Consider the following 18448-nt stretch of genomic DNA (forward strand, 5'->3'; position numbering starts at 1 on the left):
TTTCAAAGACTTACAAAAAAAGGGAAGGGAGGACAGAGCTTAGAAAGAGTGGAAGTTGAGGGAACTTGAAGGTCAAAGATTGACCAAAGAACTTGACTCCTTTGATACCTTTGCTAGAAGGACAGGATAGTTTGAATTGTTGGTCACCCCTTGCAAAAAAGAATCTATAAAGATTCCAAGATAAAGGAACTAGGGGAGTGAAAATACCTTGAAGAATTTTAAAGATGACAAAGGCACATTTGAACTGGACTCTGAAATACACAAGGAGCCAATGAAGACTATGAAGCAATGGTGTCACATGGGCGAATTTATGCTTCCCAAAAATCAATCTAGCAGCAATATTCTGGACCAATTGTAGTCTGGAAAGACAGGTTTTTGTAATACTAAGATAAATGACATTGCAATAATCAAGATGAGATAAAATGATTGACTGAACTAGAATGGAAAAATGGTGTTGATTAAAAAGATGCCTAACCTTCCTCAACATGCACAAATTGAAAAAGCATTTCTTAATCACAGAGTTAATTTGATCCTTGAAAGAGAGTGAGGAGTCAAAAAGGACTCCTAGGATCTCGGCAGAAAACTCGATTTATAAGGAGGATCCAGAAGCCAGTGTTACAGAACTAGGGAGATAATCCAGTTTTGGGCCTAGCCATAATAATTTCTTCTTAGACGCGTTCAGTTTCAGCCGAACGGCCTGGGCCCACACCAGGAGTTTGGAGATACAGAGATTAACTTTAGATACTAAATCATTGGTATCTGGATCTATCTCTATCAGTATAAAAATATCATCTGCATAAGTGAGTAAGGTTTCGCAGGTAGAGAAAGGTATAGAAGTTACACTTAACTTTGATGGAAATGTTCCGTGATAGACTTCCATCAAAGTTAAGCGTAACTTCTATACAATACTTGGCCTTATAAGCTTGCTTAACAGGTTCACATTAACTATATCAATGTTCAAGGTAGGCAGATGGGTGTGATGATGTCTTGTTCTTACATCACATTATGACACTGCTGCTGTGTTTGGATGGTGTTTTAAACTGAGCACTCACAATATAATATTTTATGGTAGTTGATATTTAATTTATTCTTTTTTTCACATATTTACGTAATTCATCTTTTAAAAGGAAAAATTATTTTTTTTTCATTGAATTCTAATATACATTGTTTATTGTGAATTCAATTTATATATCGTATTTTCTCCCAAGATTTTTCTTTTTTTGCATTTTAATGATGCCAGAGTGATCTTTCACCTCTCATCAGTATAATAGTTCTAGTTGTAAAATTGCATTCCAGAGGAGGAACACTAGAACTTTCCTGCATACCATATAATGTGATAAGATCCCACCTTGACAACAATGGCCTTCTCTTAATTCTGGATAGAAAGGTTTCTCCTTAAAAGTGCTTATTGTAAAATGTCAGGTACCCATCAATAAAATATGCATGTTCAAAATTGCCTTGAAATTTAAACTAGAATACTGATAATATTTGCTGGTCGAATTTGGACACTTGTTTTTTGTTAGCCCCCCTGGATCAGGGGTAGACACTACTCACCGTGAGTGATGATTAAGTAAGCACTTTAAGCACTTTTTGTGTTATAATGCACTAAATTCACTGAGAGCCCAAGGATGTTCCACAGTTGACACCTTTTGGTGTAAGCCAGTGACAGCCGTTGCCTCCGTTTGGAGGTGGCTGTGTGACTGAGGGCTCTCTACACAATTTTAAGTTATATATTTTCTTAGGTTAATTTGAGTGGAACACTTCAGTTCCTCCATTCTCTCTGTGGGCGGTCTCTACCCCTGATCACAGTTTACGCCTTGGGGCTTGGGAGTCTTTTTGTTCTTTCAGCTTTTTCAGCTCCCATTTTCTGGGTTTTTCTAGTTTCAGATAATATTTTACTGTCAGCTTAAAAGAGCTGTTCCATCTATTACCTGACAGAGGATGCCTGAATCATGAGAACCTGTCTCAGCTTGGGATGAAAGGGGGAGAAGTCTTCCAATGAACAGCTGAAAGATTTCTAAGTACTAGCTAGCACAGGGGTCTCAAAGTCCCTCCTTGAGAGCCGCAATCCAGTCGGGTTTTCAGGATTTCCCCAATGAATATGCATGAGATCTATGAGCATGCACTGCTTTCAATGCATATTCATTGGGGAAATCCTGAAAACCCGACTGGATTGCGGCCTCAGGGAGGGACTTTGAGATCCCTGAGCTAGCAGATTAAAAGTTAGGTCTCCTTGCTAAATGTGTCTTAGTAGTTACATTTAAATTTGGTAAAGAAAGATAAGGAGATGAAGTTATATCTCCTTAGATTAGGTTTCTTCATTAGATATTTGCCATTAATGTAATGGAGTATTCAGGTTACATGTTGTGAAATTCCTGGGCCCAGGCACTTGCATGCAGCGTTTCAATTTACAGCTTAGAATTTAGGACAGGATGTAGCCCTTTAAGGAAAGGAATAAGTAAAGGAAGAAACATTTTCTGGTCAACTGTTTAACCCCCTTTGCTCATCCCAAATGTTTAGCTCTTTGTTGACCTCCCATTAAAAAAGAAACTAATAGTTAAGAGTTGCTTATCTGATCTTTTTTTCTTTTAACTTATGTTTTTTTTTCCCCAAACCAGCCAATTTTGGTGAAAGTGCAGGTCTAATAATACTGTTCCCAGGATCCTATGTAGATGCATGGCTTAATTTCTCTGAATTCAATCATGTCCAGTTTTCTTTAGTGTGTTGCTTCTTGGATATTTTTCTAAGATTAGTTCTTGGATTTGAAGATTGCTTAAATTAAAAAAAAAAAAATGCAAGTAGGGCCTTCAAGGCCCAGCACATTTTGTAAAGGTCATTTGATGATGGACCAACAAATATACTATCAAATAATAATGTTTCAGCTTCAACTAATTCCACTAGTTGCAAATTAACAGCAATGAAAATGACCTTTCCATTTCCTCCCAGCATTTATTTTGGATTTAACTTTGATAGTTTGCTGACAAAGTCACCTACCATTGACCTGCTGCTACATTTCTTCTCTCTTTTTTTTAATTGTTAATAAAAACACAACTTGCAGGATTATGTGGACAAAGAGAAGGCAATTGCCAAAGCTCTAGAAGATTTGAGAGCAAATTTCTACTGTGAGCTTTGTGACAAGCAATATCAAAAGCACCAGGAGTTTGACAACCACATCAACTCTTATGATCATGCACACAAACAGGTGAGATATCAAATTCATGGATAGTGTGGAAGTGTATCAACTCTAGTATATGTGATCTATTATTTTTGAATTTCCCTTTGATGTGAAGGGGGTAATATATATCTTTTTTCTGAAGCCCAGGATGAAGTTCTGGATGCTAGGGTTGAAAATGAGCTTCACTATAAGTAGTAGTGGTCAAGATTGCAAAAATGATTGAGCAACATAGAGACCTCTGATTCCAGGTGTAGATTTCCAAAGCATGTTTTGCTGTATTTGGTGAAAAAGAAGGTCCAGATGCATCTTGATTAAACAGAGAAAATAACAGCAGATAAAGGCTATACGGCCCATCCAGTCTGCCCATCTATATCATCCACTATTTCTTCCTCCTTAAGAGATCCCATATGCCTATCCTACTGTCATGAATTCAGATACAATCTTCATTTCCGCCATACTAAAATTGTATAAAGTCCCATTTTACTTAATGTGCTTGTTCCTTTTTAAATATCAGATTACATTCATGCTTCTGAAAACCAGTGGTTGTAATTTTCAGGATAACCTAATTCTCAAATAAACTGGATCTTTGACTAAATGCATGCAAATATATTCTGTAAATCCTCATTATAGATAGCCAGAAATTCAGACTTTGAGACTCACTGGGAAATAGTAATTAATTTTTGTGTGTTTAATATACTATGTGTTTTGGGGTTTTATTGGGGGGGGGGGGGTTTGTTTGGGTTTGTGTTTTTTTTTTGTTTTTTGTTTTTTATAAACACCTTCACCTCAGATGTCATGCACAGCAAGAGACTAGAGCAGGGGTGGGCAACTCCGGTCCTCGAGGGCCAGAATCCAGTTGGGTTTTCAGGATTTCTCCAATGAATATGCATGAGATCTATTTGCATGTACTGCTTTCAATGCATATTCATTGGGGAAATCCTGAAAACCCGACTGGATTCTGGCCCTTGAGGACCGGAGTTGCCCACCCCTGGACTAGAGAGTTGCTTAGGGACAGAAATCAAACCCGCCCATCCCCGGTAGAATCAAACCCTTCCCCATCCAACCCCGCTAGGAGTCAAATCTGTCTCCGCCCGTCCCTATAAACTTCAGAAGTAGTTATTTCATTTAATTATGCTACTGAATTAAAGGCTCTGGTAGAGACCCATTTACAAGTAAGCAGACACTTTATTAGTTTGGAAATATTAATTGGGAAGAATACATACTTTGTAAACAGGTTTCTACCAGCGTCTCTAATGTAAATATAAAATATAAATACTCAGCTGGTGAGGACCCCCAAGCTGTCAGCTGAGAACTTCCTCTGAAGCTGGCCGGGGGTCCCTTTTGCCAAGCTTTGCCAGCAGTAGCGTCCCTGACTCACAGATGCTCAGTGGCTCATGGATGCTGCCAGTGACTGCTGTGCTTGGTGGAGGGGAGTTCTGGCCATCTCTCTAGAGGAAGTCCTCTGCTGGCGGCGCTTGGGGATCATCACCAGCCACAGCAAGGGTCAGCAAGTACTTCAACACTGTAGAAATAAAACCAGAAATGCATTTCCTTTTCTTTTGAACACAATACAAAGACACATGCTATATACATTTCCCAAAGCTAACATATTTTAGTCAATACCGTTTTTTACCTTTGTTGTCTGGAGACTTATTTTTCCATCAAGTTGGTCCCAGTTTCTTTTTTCCGCTTTCCCGCCTTCTGTAAATTCTTCTATTGCTGTCCATTGGTTCCTCCTACCATGGTTCAGCATTTATCCCTTTGTCATCTTTCGCCCCTGCCCACCAGCCCCATGCCCAACACTTCTTCTTCTATCACCCCTCTCCAGCACCATGCCACATCTCTCCCTCCACCACTATGTCCAACATTCCTTCCTCTTGCATCCCTTTCAATCTGTCCCACTGTTCCCTTTCCACCACAACATTTCTCCCTCTCATCTTTTTCTTACCTCTCATCTGTACCTCAGTTCATAGACAGTGGAGCGCAAAACGTCAGCACGTTGACAATCCAGCGCCAACAATTCGGCGCAAGACAGAAGCGCACGGGGGGGAAAAGTAAACTTTATTGGTTAGTGTTCGCGCTGCTGTTGGAGGGGTTTGGGGGGTTGGAAAGCTCCATTATAGCGAAAACGGAACTTTTTCTGATTTTTTCGGGAAAAGTTCCATTTTCTCTATAATGTGGGGGGTTTCACCCCCCCCACCCCCCGCAACGGCAGCGCGAACACTAACCAATAAAGTGGGGGGGGGTTGCCATCCCAAACCCCCAGTCAGAGCTCTTTAAAAATTATTTTTTCCCCCGTGCGCTTCTGTCTTCCGCCGAATTGTCGGCGCGCTGGCGTCTGGCGCGCGATTATCCCATCACCCTGTACCTCACTCCCTCCCTATGACCAAAAATTCTCCATTTTCTTCCATTCCCTGTGTTCACCATCTCTCTTTCCCTCTCACTGACACTCATATGGCATGCTATACTATAATAAGGCATTTTAAGATGTAGGGTAACTTTTTATTAGGGGTAGTTGTTTTTCTCGGGATCCGGAAGGTTCGCCCCCTACATTTCGCCCCCAGCAATTCGCCCCTCACATTTCGCCCCCCACATTTCGCCCCCAGACACATTTCGCCCCCACACATTTCGCCCCCACACATTTCGCCCCCCGGATGTTTCGCCCCCACACATTTCGCCCCCACACATTTCGCCCCCAGCAATTCGCCCCTCACATTTCGCCCCCCACATTTCGCCCCCACACATTTCGCCCCCAGCAATTCGCCCCTCACATTTCGCCCCCCACATTTCGCCCCCAGGTATTTTTCGCCCCCACACATTTCGGAGCGCAAATCCTTACCTCACGGGCCCTCAGTCCAGCTGCTGGTGTGCGCGAGCGAAGCCAAGGGGGGGAGGGAGTCGAAGTCTGGCCCCGCCCCCGGGCTTTCCCCTTTTTCGTCCGCGATCCGCTAGGACATGAAGGGGGATCGGGGCTTGGTAACTGCACCAACTTAAAATAAAAGAGACCCAAAATTAGGCTGCATTTTGTAAAAATTCTCTGCATCTGTTTTGCAGATGCCCACTCCCTCCCTCTATTCTGGCAAGCAGCTCCAGCGTCAGGGTAGTTCCAGCCCCTGCGGTGTCTCCTCCCGACTCTGCTCCATGGCATCACTGTCATCTGACGCCAGGTCCGAGGCGGTGTCTGAATCGCTGGCTTCCAGGCATGCCCGAGCTGGATTCACAATAACAGCCCGCCGTTTTTCATCCTCCAGCTGCAGTTGGTTCTCTTGCGTGCCTTCAATGTGCTGAATTACTAGACCAGCGTTTCCTGAACCCTCTCCATTAGGCACATGATCTTGAAAATGTGATGGCTATATTTCCGCCGCGGCCAGACACTGCCCCCCTCCTCCTCCCTGCCCTATCTTCCTACCTCTGCCGATCGTTGGCAAGCTTTCCGAACTCCTGCCCCGCTACTAACCGGTTGCGCGGATCCACTTAGTCCATCTCAGTGCTGAATTACTAGACCAGCGTTTCCTGAACCCTCTCCATTAGGCACATGATCTTGAAAATGTGATGGCTATATTTCCGCCGCGGCCAGACACTGCCCCCCTCCTCCTCCCTGCCCTATCTTCCTACCTCTGCCGATCGTTGGCAAGCTTTCCGAACTCCTGCCCCGCTACTAACCGGTTGCGCGGATCCACTTAGTCCATCTCAGTGCTGAATTACTAGACCAGCGTTTCCTGAACCCTCTCCATTAGGCACATGATCTTGAAAATGTGATGGCTATATTTCCGCCGCGGCCAGACACTGCCCCCCTCCTCCTCCCTGCCCTATCTTCCTACCTCTGCCGATCGTTGGCAAGCTTTCCGAACTCCTGCCCCGCTACTAACCGGTTGCGCGGATCCACTTAGTCCATCTCAGTGCTGAATTACTAGACCAGCGTTTCCTGAACCCTCTCCATTAGGCACATGATCTTGAAAATGTGATGGCTATATTTCCGCCGCGGCCAGACACTGCCCCCCTCCTCCTCCCTGCCCTATCTTCCTACCTCTGCCGATCGTTGGCAAGCTTTCCGAACTCCTGCCCCGCTACTAACCGGTTGCGCGGATCCACTTAGTCCATCTCAGTGGCACGAGCAGCAGCGCGATTTGGCACTGCTTCTCAGCGCTGAGCAGCTTCCTTACTGGCTCCCAAGAATTCTCCCGAGAATTTGGGAGCCAGTAAGGAAGCCGCTCAGCACCAAATTGCGCTGCTGCTCATGGCATTGATTTGGACTAAGTGGATCCGTGCAGCTGGTTAGCAGTGGGGCAGGAGTTTAGAAAGCTTGCGCCTGCCTGCTGCTCTGCCTGCCTCCCTCTGGCCCAAGCCCCGATCCCCCTTCATGTCCTAGCGGATCGCGGGGGCGGGGCCAGACTTCGACTCCCTCCCCAGCAGCTGGACTGAGGGCCCGTGAGGTAAGGATTTGCGCTCCGAAATGTGTGGGGGCGAAAAATACCTGGGGGCGAAATGTGGGGGGCGAAATGTGAGGGGCGAATTGCTGGGGGCGAAATGTGTGGGGGCGAAATGTGGGGGGCGAAATGTGAGGGGCGAATTGCTGGGGACGAAATGTGCGGGGGCGAAATGTGTGGGGGCGAAATGTGCGGGGGCGAAATGTGTGGGGGCGAAACATCCGGGGGGCGAAATGTGCGGGGGCGAAATGTGAGGGGCGAATTGCTGGGGGCGAAATGTGGGGGGCGAAACTTCCGTGAACCGTTTTTCTCCATATAGCTGTTGAATTAAATTTAATTCATCAGTTGTTTTCTTTCAGATTTCCACCACCGTGTATTCACCCTCATTTAGCTCCCTATTAACTCTTATATGAAAAAAACACAGTTCTAATCATGCAATAGTTATATAATGCTGAGGTCATCTCTCAACCCTTTAAATATGGTGCCTCTTTCTTAATAGAAATGATAGAGAGGGGCAGCAGACTTGACTAGTATACTTGTTTCCCTCTCCTATTGACAGTAACCTACACAAGAAAGCACTATATACATTTCTTTTTAAGGCACAGCAACAAACGGTTCGGCATGCACAACTGAGATAATTGGACAAGTATAGAAATACTTACGTAGTTAAGAGACCAAAGTCTACGTAAACACTCGAAAACCCCAGCTAAAAGTAACTAGTTGTTAACAGCTTTCAAAAAGCATTAATGATTTAAAACGTAAATAAAAAGGCACAGACCCTGTGCCTCCCTCGCAAAGTCATAACAACAACAATAACGGCCCACCATGGCTTCATTTTTGTGCAGTTTTGGAGATTCATGGCAATTAATGTCCTCTGATTGTAAAGGAAATAGATAGTGGATAATGAGCCTGTCAGGACCATAGGAACAGATCACATTGTTTCTCTTAATATGCCCTCTTAAGTCACCCCAACAAGCTCGAGAGCAGACAGCGTATAACAATCTGCTCATGGCTGCAACTTCAAAACCTTTTCTTCTGCATAGCTGAACAGGTTGGAAATCTGGAAATCAGGGACTTTGGGGCACATTTAAGGAAGAATAATGCAAATGTTTCTGTTAAGGATCAGAGTATAAAAAGGAATTGCATAGATTTCACTGGTGACACCGTGCGCAGAACAGTTGGATCATTATGGGGTAAATTTTCAAAGCTCTCGTCACTTTTTGCATGTACATAGATAAGGTTAATGTGCATATTTTAAATCAAACATTCACAGGCAATTTTTGAATAGGAAAAAGAACCCAAATAAAACCACTGAAGAATTTAAACTACATACACAAGTTCTACCACATTTTTGTTATCCTGACGCCACAGGGGAAGCAATCGCCACCACGCCTCCCAAAGCATTTGAAACAAGGCACTATGTTTACTAGGAGCAGGCACATCCGCCAGTCAAGCATGAAAAAGAGAGAGGAGGTGAGCAGGATAAAAATAATCCCATTCCAAAGAGGTGTCAGTATAAAGAGTAGTACCTAAAACCCAATCCCAGACATATCGTAAAAGGCAAACCTGATTATAGAGCGCAATATTTGGCATCCTGAAGCCTCCCCAATCCCAGGAGCCCAGCAACAACTGCCACCTCAACTTGTGAATTTTAAATGAGGAGGAATATCATTGGTTGATAGGAAACTAAAACCCATTCTAAATGAAAGTAAAAGCTGGTTACGTGTGCTTTTTAGCATTACAATGGGCAGATGAAATGTGCATGGTGCCCAAATGTAAAAGCAGTGTCTATCCTATTTGAATAAACATTCAGTGATAGTTGGATTGAAGGGTCTGGAGACATAGGAGCCACACAGCAGGAAGGAGATGTTAAAGGGATTTATATAATATAACAGTCTGTTAGGTGGTGGTGGTTGTTGTTTTGTTTTGTTTTTCTAATCTAGATTTAAGTATTTTTAGTACCAAACAAAAACTGTCTCATATTTGTTTATTTTTTGGGCTACATGGCTCTCTTCATGTTAATGATCTAAATTTCACTCAAATCTGTGCTGCTGTTGAATTACCTAAACTAAAACTACAGTAATTTGAGATGGAGGATTAAGATTTGTTTGATGTGGTTTAAGGCCATTTTTAAGTAATACCTCAGAGCAGTTTTTTTAACTCCTATAATTCTCCTTGATGTATTTGACCCCAAACACTTTTATTTCTGGTACCACAGAGACTAAAGGATCTCAAACAAAGAGAATTTGCTCGCAATGTCTCGTCAAGATCCCGCAAAGATGAAAAGAAACAAGAGAAAGCCCTCAGACGCCTTCTGGAGTTGGCTGAGCAAAGGAAGCAGTCAGAATGGTGAGCAGAAGGATGATCTTTCCTAAGCACCATGCTTGGATGCCACCAGCTATGGGCTTATTTCTGTGCATGTTATGCTGTTCGTTCTTCAGTGAATTTCTTCACTTTGGTTGAGGTTTTTCTACCTCTCCTTTGATATGACTTCATCTTTCTTCCTCTTAACCTTTTCTGCTTTATAGAAGCAAAAAACAACCATAGCAGAAAGGGTGAAGCAATATCAGAATTTAAGATGAAGAAAACTTGAATACCAAGAATGGCTAATATTGGTAATGCAGTATGTATAAATTATTATACATATGGGCATCAGGACGGGAGGGGAGCCACAGGTGCCATTGTACCCCCAAAAATCTCCTCACAACCTGTTACCATTGCTGCTGTTTCAACAGCGGCAAAACAGAGATACAAGATGTTGTGGGACTGCTCTATCCTTGCAGCAATCAGCTTTGCCCCAGAACTGAAAGTGATGTCAGAAGGGGCAGGGCCAGACGTACAAGGATGAATAGAGTGACCCTGTGATTCCTTTATCTTTGTTTTGCTGCCACCCGAGAGAGGGAAAGAGATCCTGGATGAAAGGGGAAGAAAGGGAGGCAGGTGCTGGATAGAAGGGGAAGAGAAAGCAGACACGGAAGGGAAGAGAGGAGGTCAGGTGCTGGATGGAAGGGGAGAGGTAGAGGAGGTCAGGTGCTGGATGGAAGGGGAGGGGGCAGAGGAGGTCAGGTGCTGGATGGAAGGGGAAGGAGAAGAGAGGGGTCAGGCGCTGGATGGAAGGGGAGGGAGAAGAGGGCTCAGGCGCTGGATGGAAGGGGAGGGAGAAGAGGGGTCAGGCGCTGGATGGAAGGGGAGGGAGAAGAGGGGTCAGGCGCTGGATGGAAGGGGGGAGAAGAGAAGGGGTCAGGTGCTGGATGGAAGGGGAGGGATCTAGAGCAGTGGTTCTCAACCCTGTCCTGGGGACCCCCCATCCAGTCAGGTTTTCAAGATATCCCTAATGAATATGCATGAGAGAGATTTTCATAAAATGGAAGTGACAGGTATGCAAATCTCTCTCATGCATATTCATTAGGGATATCTTGAAAACCCGACTGGCTGGGAGTGGAAGATGATATTTTCTTTCTCAAGGGACCCTCGGCCACAAGAGGGCACCCGCTCAAACTCAGGGGCGGAAAATTTCATGGCGACAACAGAAAGTATTTCTTCACAGAGAGAGTGGTTGATCATTGGAACAAGCTTCCAGTGCAGGTGATCGAGGCAGACAGTGTGCCAGACTTTAAGAATAAATGGGATACCCATGTGGGATCCCTACGAGGGTCAAGATAAGGAAATTGGGTCATTAGGGCATAGACAGGGGGTGGGTAAGCAGAGTGGGCAGACTTGATGGGCTGTAGCCCTTTTCTGCCGTCATCTTCTATGTTTCTATGATTATTAATAATACATGTTGGTAGATAACAAAAAGCCCTAATGGTGATGCTCTTGGTATAATGTGTTTGTTCAGTTTTCTAGTCAACATCATCTTTTTTTTTTAAACAAATGCATGCTGTATTGAGAATGATTTGTAAGTTTAGGGTGTGTTCTTTCTTTAACATTAGGGTTACAATCTCGATATAATCATGTTTCCCATTTTAATTCCTATCAACTCAACAGAAACTGAAAAGAATTATGCAGAATGGGTCAAGAATGTCTGATTGTCCATCTGTCTGTCTAGGGGCATAGTAATTCCAAAAATTTAACAAAATGGGATGAAACTTGGCATATCCACCAATATACCTATGCATTAATTTACATGCAGATGGATTGGAAAGAAATTCATGACTCATGCTCCGCATGCTTTGCCCACTTCTTAAAATAAAGAATTTCAGTAGTTAGTAGTAGGCTAAGAAGGTCTTAACCAATGTATGTATATCTTTGAAAGATCCACTTCATTGGATGAAGAGATTTCAGTTTTTATGTTAGTTTTGTACTTTAAGAGACTGCCTGCTGCTATGATTGTGAGCATTATGAATGCCTTTCTAAAGGATAATAAGCAGATAAGATATACATTATAGTGCTCTATAACTTTTGTTTAGCCTTTTAACTTGTTTTTTTTTTTCTTTCTTAAACAATCTTACAGTGCCCCTGGAAGTGGTCCCATGTTCAAAACTACCATTGTGGCTGTGGACGAAGAGGGAGGAGCTGAAAACGACCAAGAGTGTCCACCAGGGAGCTACAGTTCCATAAATCTGATTAGTTCCTTCCCTGTTGTTGCAGAACCAGTTCTGGACAAAGGTTTGCCACTTAACAGTGGCCAAGACATCGTTGCTGTTACATCAGGGCAGGCTTTAGCTCCTACCACACCAGCCCTTAGTTTTGGCATTAAGAATCAGCCAGGAAGTCAACTGCAAAAGACTTGCGTGTCGTTTTCATTTGCCAAGAAGGTTCCCGTAAAGTTAGAATCTTCTGCTTCCGTTTTCAAAGATCAGAGTGAGGAAGCTGGTGCAGGAGATGAAACCAAAGTGGATGAGAGAACCCCTTCAGATCTGGGAAGCATACAAAAGCTAGGGGAGGGTGAGAATAGTAGCAACACTGACAGTAAAGCTGATGAAGAGGACCAGGAGGAGAGAGACTCTGGTGCATCTCTAGCTAGTACATTATCCAAACTAAAAAAGATGAAGGGAGAAGAAAGGAATTTGCAGACAGAACCTGAGTATTACCATTACATGCCCCCAGCACACTGCAAAGTAAAACCAAATTTTCAGTTCCTGCTCTTCATGAGGTCTACAGATCAGATTGAAGCAGAGAAGAGCACCCAAGACCAGAAAAAGAGCCATTCTCCTAGTCATAAGGTCTGCAAGGCAGAAAAAATAGTAGACACTGGAACCAGTCCACAACTGCAGAAGGAGCAAGCAACCTCAGACCATGCAGAGCAGAAGAACAAAATGGAAATGAAGGAACAAAATTCAGAGACCACCAATGGACAGTCTACAGAAAACAAAACTCTGGATGTAGAAGCTTCAAAGGCACCTTCCAAGAACCTCGAAGGTGGGAAAGAACTTGCTGATGGTCCCAAACAACCCACTGGTCCATTTTTCCCAGTTCTGAGCAAAGATGAAAGTACTACTCTCCAATGGCCATCAGAACTCTTATTTTTCACTCAGGTGCAACCAGTGATTTCTTACAGCTGCAATCCTTTGTATTTTGACTTTAAACTTTCACGAAACAAAGATGCAAAGGCCAAGGGTGAGATAAAAACAAAAAGTATCACTTCTCCAAGTAAAGAGTCTTCACAGTCTGCAGAATCTACTGAGAACAACAAAACCAACAAGGGACTGGACACTACAACGGCTGGCTTAGATGTCAAAGTTGAAATCAAGGGATTGGTAGATACATATGGGGCACAACTCAACCAAGAAGAAAGTTCATCTGGCTGTGGCAAACTTACTGCCACCAGTGGTCACAAAAGCATTCCAAGTAAAAAAGATAAGGCTGGGAAATCCCACAAACATAAAAAGAAAAAGAAGCATAAAAAGGCAGGCAAGCACAAGCGAAAACGAAAGGAAGATATGGCAGCTGGGGGTGAGAAGCTGAAGAAACACAAAAAACATAAGCACAAGAAAATCAAGTCTTCCCTTTCCACTGAGCGAGAGAGAACATTAAAAAGTGAAGCATTGCAAGACACTAACTTGTCACAGAAGAGAAAGTGTCGTTCTCAAGATGAACAGCAAAGAAAGTCCCTCTCGACTGATGATGGCAGTGGTAGCAGCAAAAAGGATGATGCGACCAGTGCTTTCCAGGAGCACAGCAGTAAGAAGCATAAATCGGAGACGCCACAATCCAATTCCTCTCGAAGACAGACTTCTGTCAAACCAGAGAGCAATAGAACCAGCCACAAGAGTAGGCACAGTAGTGGTGACTATGATAGTGATGGATCGCACCATAAGCACTCCAGACAGAAATCATTATCACATAGTGATGACGACTCTGGCAGCGATCTCTCTAGGAGCCAATCTAGATCAGGACGCCGACAGTCTTCACATAGAACTTCAAGAAGATCATACTCATCAAGTTCTGATGGCTCTTCAGACCATAGCAGATACAGCAGCTGGAGGAGTTATTCAGATAGTGACTACAGTGAGTACAGTAATCGCTCTAGAGGTGGCTCAAAACGTTCTCATGGTTCTGACTCGGACTATAACAGCAAAAAGCGCAGGTCCAAAAGGCATAAGTATACATCTTCAGAGGATGACTACAGCCTGAGCCCAAGTCGAAGCCGATCCAGAAGCAGGAGCCACACCCATGCCAGGGGGAGATCAAGTACAAGAAGCAGGGGAAGGACCCGAAGTAGCAGCCGTAGTAGAAGTAGAAGTAAACGGAGGAGTCGAAGCATTACAGGACACAGCTGGAAACGGAGTCGGAGCTATAGTAGGGATCGAAGCCGCAGCACCAGAAGTCATTCTCAAAGGTCAGCTTCAAGAAAAGGTTCCCGGGGCCATGACAGTCCAGGTGACAGGAGAAGCAGTCGGAGAGATTTTAACCGTTCTAAAATCTATCGCTCCCAGTCTCCACATTACAGCCGCTCAAGTGGAAGAAGTGAGGGGCACCTGAAAAAGGGAGACAGTAAAAGTGATGCTACTAAGACTAGTAGTAGTGGCAATTTGAAAAAAAGTTCTGATAAAGAACTTGGTACAGAAGGAAAGCACATTCTAACAGCAAAACAACTACTGGAGAAAATCCAGTCGAGAAAAATTGAGAAGCCTGGTACAAGTGAAGAACCAATTATGGGGCCAAACAAGACAGGGCTTAAACTGAAAGATCCTCCTCAAGGGTACTTTGGCCCTAAGCTTCCTCCATCTTTGGGCAACAAGCCAGTACTTCCATTAATTGGCAAGTTGCCAACTATCCGTAAACCATGCATCACCAAAAAATGTGAGGAATCAGGAGCAGAGAAAGGAGAACAGGAACAGGATGAGGAAGAGGTATGTGGTACAGAGATTCCTCTGGCAGAAAACATTTCTACTTTGGAAAATGTAGTAAAGCAAGATAAATGTATAGACGTTCAGGACCAGATATCTGAGAATTCCTCTGAGGTGCCACCAGCTCCCCAAGTTGTGCAAGACCTTCCAGACTCTTATGGATCTACGGAGCAACTATTGCCACATAGTTATATAGCTGATACAGATGATGATGGTACGGCACTGGAATCTGCTGGCAACGATAATCAGCATTTCCCTGCAGAAACCAGTATGATCCCTCTGGTTCCAGAGACAGAACACTTTTCTGGTTATGTGTCCCAGAATGAAGAACCTGGCATTGGAGAGCCTGAAGGAGTAGAGGATTCATCCCTAGCACCACTGGAAAGTCAACCAATCACATTTACACCTGAAGAAATGGAGAAGTACAGCAAACTCCAGCAGGCAGCTCAACAGCACATCCAGCAGCAGCTGCTGGCAAAACAAGTCAAGGCCTTCCCTGCAGCAGCTGCGATGGCACCAGCAGTACCCACACTGCAGCCTATTCATATCCAGCAACCAACTGCAGCCTCCGCTACTTCTATCACCACCGTTCAGCATGCCATCCTGCAACATCATGCTGCTGCAGCTGCTGCTGCAGCCATTGGCATTCATCCACACCCACATCCTCAGCCTCTTGCCCAGGTGCATCATATACCCCAGCCACATTTGACCCCCATTTCACTGTCCCATCTAACCCACTCCCTTATTCCAGCCCACCCTGCTACTTTTCTAACCAGCCATCCAATCCATATCATTCCTGCATCTGCTCTCCACCCTGGGCCACTCACCCTTCATCATGTCCCACATGCACTTTACCCAACCCTCCTTGCCCCACGGCCTGCTGCAGCCGCTACGGCACTACATCTTCACCCGCTCCTGCATCCCATTTTCTCAGGTCAAGACTTGCAGCACCCTCCTAGTCATGGCACATGACACAAAATCTCAAGAAAAGGAGAATAGCAGGTCTTCCTAGAAAGGGAGGAGAAAGTAGATGAAGCTGGCAGGTATAATAAATGAAAATGCCTCTGCCATCTTTTTTTAACAGCCAAAGAACCTGAGATGTGACTTGAAAGGTTATGTAAATGGTGAAGGATTTTTTTTTAACATGTTGATGTGTTTTGTACTAGGGATTTTCTCCAGCTTCATTTTGATTTAAGAAGATGGTTTGCTATTAGCAGCACCAGGTCCTGGAATGGTTTCAGAATCTAAATCTCCTTCAGCACTATCCATGGCCGTTTCCCAGTAGTTCCATTTTTATTCCTTGTTTTAATTCATTGTGTGCAGTTATAGAGCTTTCCATTCATTTGATGCCCCTTCAGCATGGAAGGGGTGGCGGAAGGGAGTGTCAACCTTGTGAAATTGGATGAATTCAGAGTTCCAATGAAATAATACCTGGAATAGTACAAAAATGGAGGAGGGGTTTGATGAGTAACAAAGGCATGTCTTGCTGGCAAGGCGTATCAAGCAGGTTTACTGTTGCAGTCTTGGTCTGTAGTTTCTTGCTATTGAAAATGCTGCTGGGATGGCTTGTAGTGATAAAAGGAAAAACGTGCTGCTTCCAGACCTAGAGCAGAAATGAGATTTGATTCACATCTGCAGTTTTTACCCACCTGGCAAAACTTTCAGGCAGGCCTTGAACATGAACATCGGTGTTCTGCCTCCTTTTTGGATACTTTGATGTGTGAAAACCCATCATTTCCAGGGAGAGAAGAGAGGCCAACCGATGCCTACTGCTAAATGAGAGCTTCCAGAACAGCTTTGTTATGAACGGGAGGAGCAGCTGTGACTTGGAATCCTATAACCTGGGGAGAATACAATTTAGAATGTTTTGCTCACGCTTTTCTTTTAAGTTGTAGGGTGACCAAGAATTGCACTGAACTGCTAAAGTATGAAATGCTCTTTTAATGAGTTCAGCTCACCTGCATCCACCCTTATTACTATACTGCAGCAACTTTTATTGTAATCTATTGAGTTGGCAGTATTGGTGGCTTCTGTGTAAATGGTTACAAGAACTTAAATTAAAAAAACAAACAAACAACTAAGCATGTATATTTTATCCAGCTCATGTATTTTTGAAGTTTATGTAATATAAAATGTGTAAAAAAAAAAAAAAAAAAGTGATTTTTGCATAAGAAACATTGGATGAATTTAGTATAATAAAGGCGTGAGAGGACATTTGCCAGTGACCCTAATAGCTATTGGTATACAGTATCATCACATATGGATTAGTACTTTTGTATAAAAGAACCCAGATGTACAGAATTTAGGAGCAAACCACATGCGGGGTGGGGAGTGAGCTTCTGCTGTTCATGTGACACTGTGTAGACTTGTGCAGCATGAACAAGAAAACATGTCCCTTCTTTGCTCTGTTTATCTGAACAGTACAACCCTTCCTCTTTCATCCTTAGGTCATTAATTACCCCTTTTTTTTTTTTTTTTTTTTTTTACTGCTTCCAGTCACTGGTTGGCAGTTGGTTTTGCTGTTAATGCTGGTATTCATTATTCTGCGGGTTGTTTTTCCTTTGTCCGGTTTAGAACAGTTGGGTTGTGGGGTGGGGTTTTTTTTTTTTGTGGGGGGGGAGGTTGGGGTTTTTTTTTTTTGTAAACTTAGCCTGTAATCTTGTTTTCTTAGGTTGCCTTTGGTGCTGAACAAGCAATCAAGCAACTCGGCAGGTGATGATGGTGGTTCATACTTTGTGCTCATAGTTAAAAAGGAGAAGGATGGGAAGAATATCTGCTTTTTCTGGTTCCTTTCTGTGAATCTATCCAGATTTACAGATATATTCCTCAGGAGGCCTTAGGACAGTTTCTTTTTCAATACTCGCCCTGTAGTGGTTGGTGGAAGAAATATTTTTCAACATAGTTTGCATATACCAAATACAAGGTAGGAGAGGGCATATTGGAGCAGTGCAGAGGAGAGGGGGGTGCTGAGAGTGTTAGCTAATAGTCGGGGTTTACAATACATGGTTTTTTTTTTTGGGGGGGGGAAGTCCTGTAATTCTAGCAAGTGGACCCATTCTCATTTTTTTTAAACATACAAACCATAAAGTGAAACTGAGGTGGCCAGATGAGAAATGCTTCTGAGACATATCCACCCATGGGAGGGAAGTTTCCTGCAGAGGGTTAGTGATGTGCAATCTTATGCAAAGGAATTGAATAAAGTCACTAGTTCCAGACTAGGCCCTATTTAGTAGGAAACTGATGTTTTGCTCATTTATGACCATTTGTGTGTTTATTTTTTAATTACCAAGTTCTAAGAAACCTTTTATTTTGCGCTCTCATTAGGTAGAGGGGCTGCTGCAGTTTCAATATTTATTCCCAATTTGTTTTATGTGTCTACCCACTCGTGAGACATATTTAAGAAGGCTCTACAAGTCAGAGGGTGATAGTTTACACCTTGCTTTTGCTCATATGATTTAATACAGTGTCACATGGACACCTTCATACAACACCATTGCAGTTACCTCCTTGTACTGTGATGGTTTTATTTGCTGCACAGCTAATTCCCCTGTGGT

General features: G+C 43.5%; 1 protein-coding gene across 10 annotated transcripts in view; it reads left to right on the plus strand.

Moving 5' to 3' along the window:
• The window catches only part of GPATCH8 (G-patch domain containing 8), a 134297-nt gene extending 117203 nt beyond the window's left edge, over positions 1-17094 (plus strand). For all 10 annotated transcript variants that reach the window (XM_033919391.1, XM_033919394.1, XM_033919396.1 and 7 more), the window contains 3 exons: positions 3059-3202; positions 9821-9951; positions 12056-17094. In XM_033919391.1, the coding sequence (XP_033775282.1) occupies positions 3059-3202; positions 9821-9951; positions 12056-15866 (4086 nt within the window). In that variant the 3' untranslated portion in view covers positions 15867-17094. The remainder of the gene's footprint in view (positions 1-3058; positions 3203-9820; positions 9952-12055) is intronic.
• Positions 17095-18448: the final 1354 nt, after the last annotated feature.

The sequence above is a fragment of the Geotrypetes seraphini genome, chromosome 13 (genome assembly GCF_902459505.1).
Source record: "Geotrypetes seraphini chromosome 13, aGeoSer1.1, whole genome shotgun sequence".
Classification (NCBI taxonomy): Eukaryota; Metazoa; Chordata; class Amphibia; order Gymnophiona; family Dermophiidae; genus Geotrypetes; species Geotrypetes seraphini.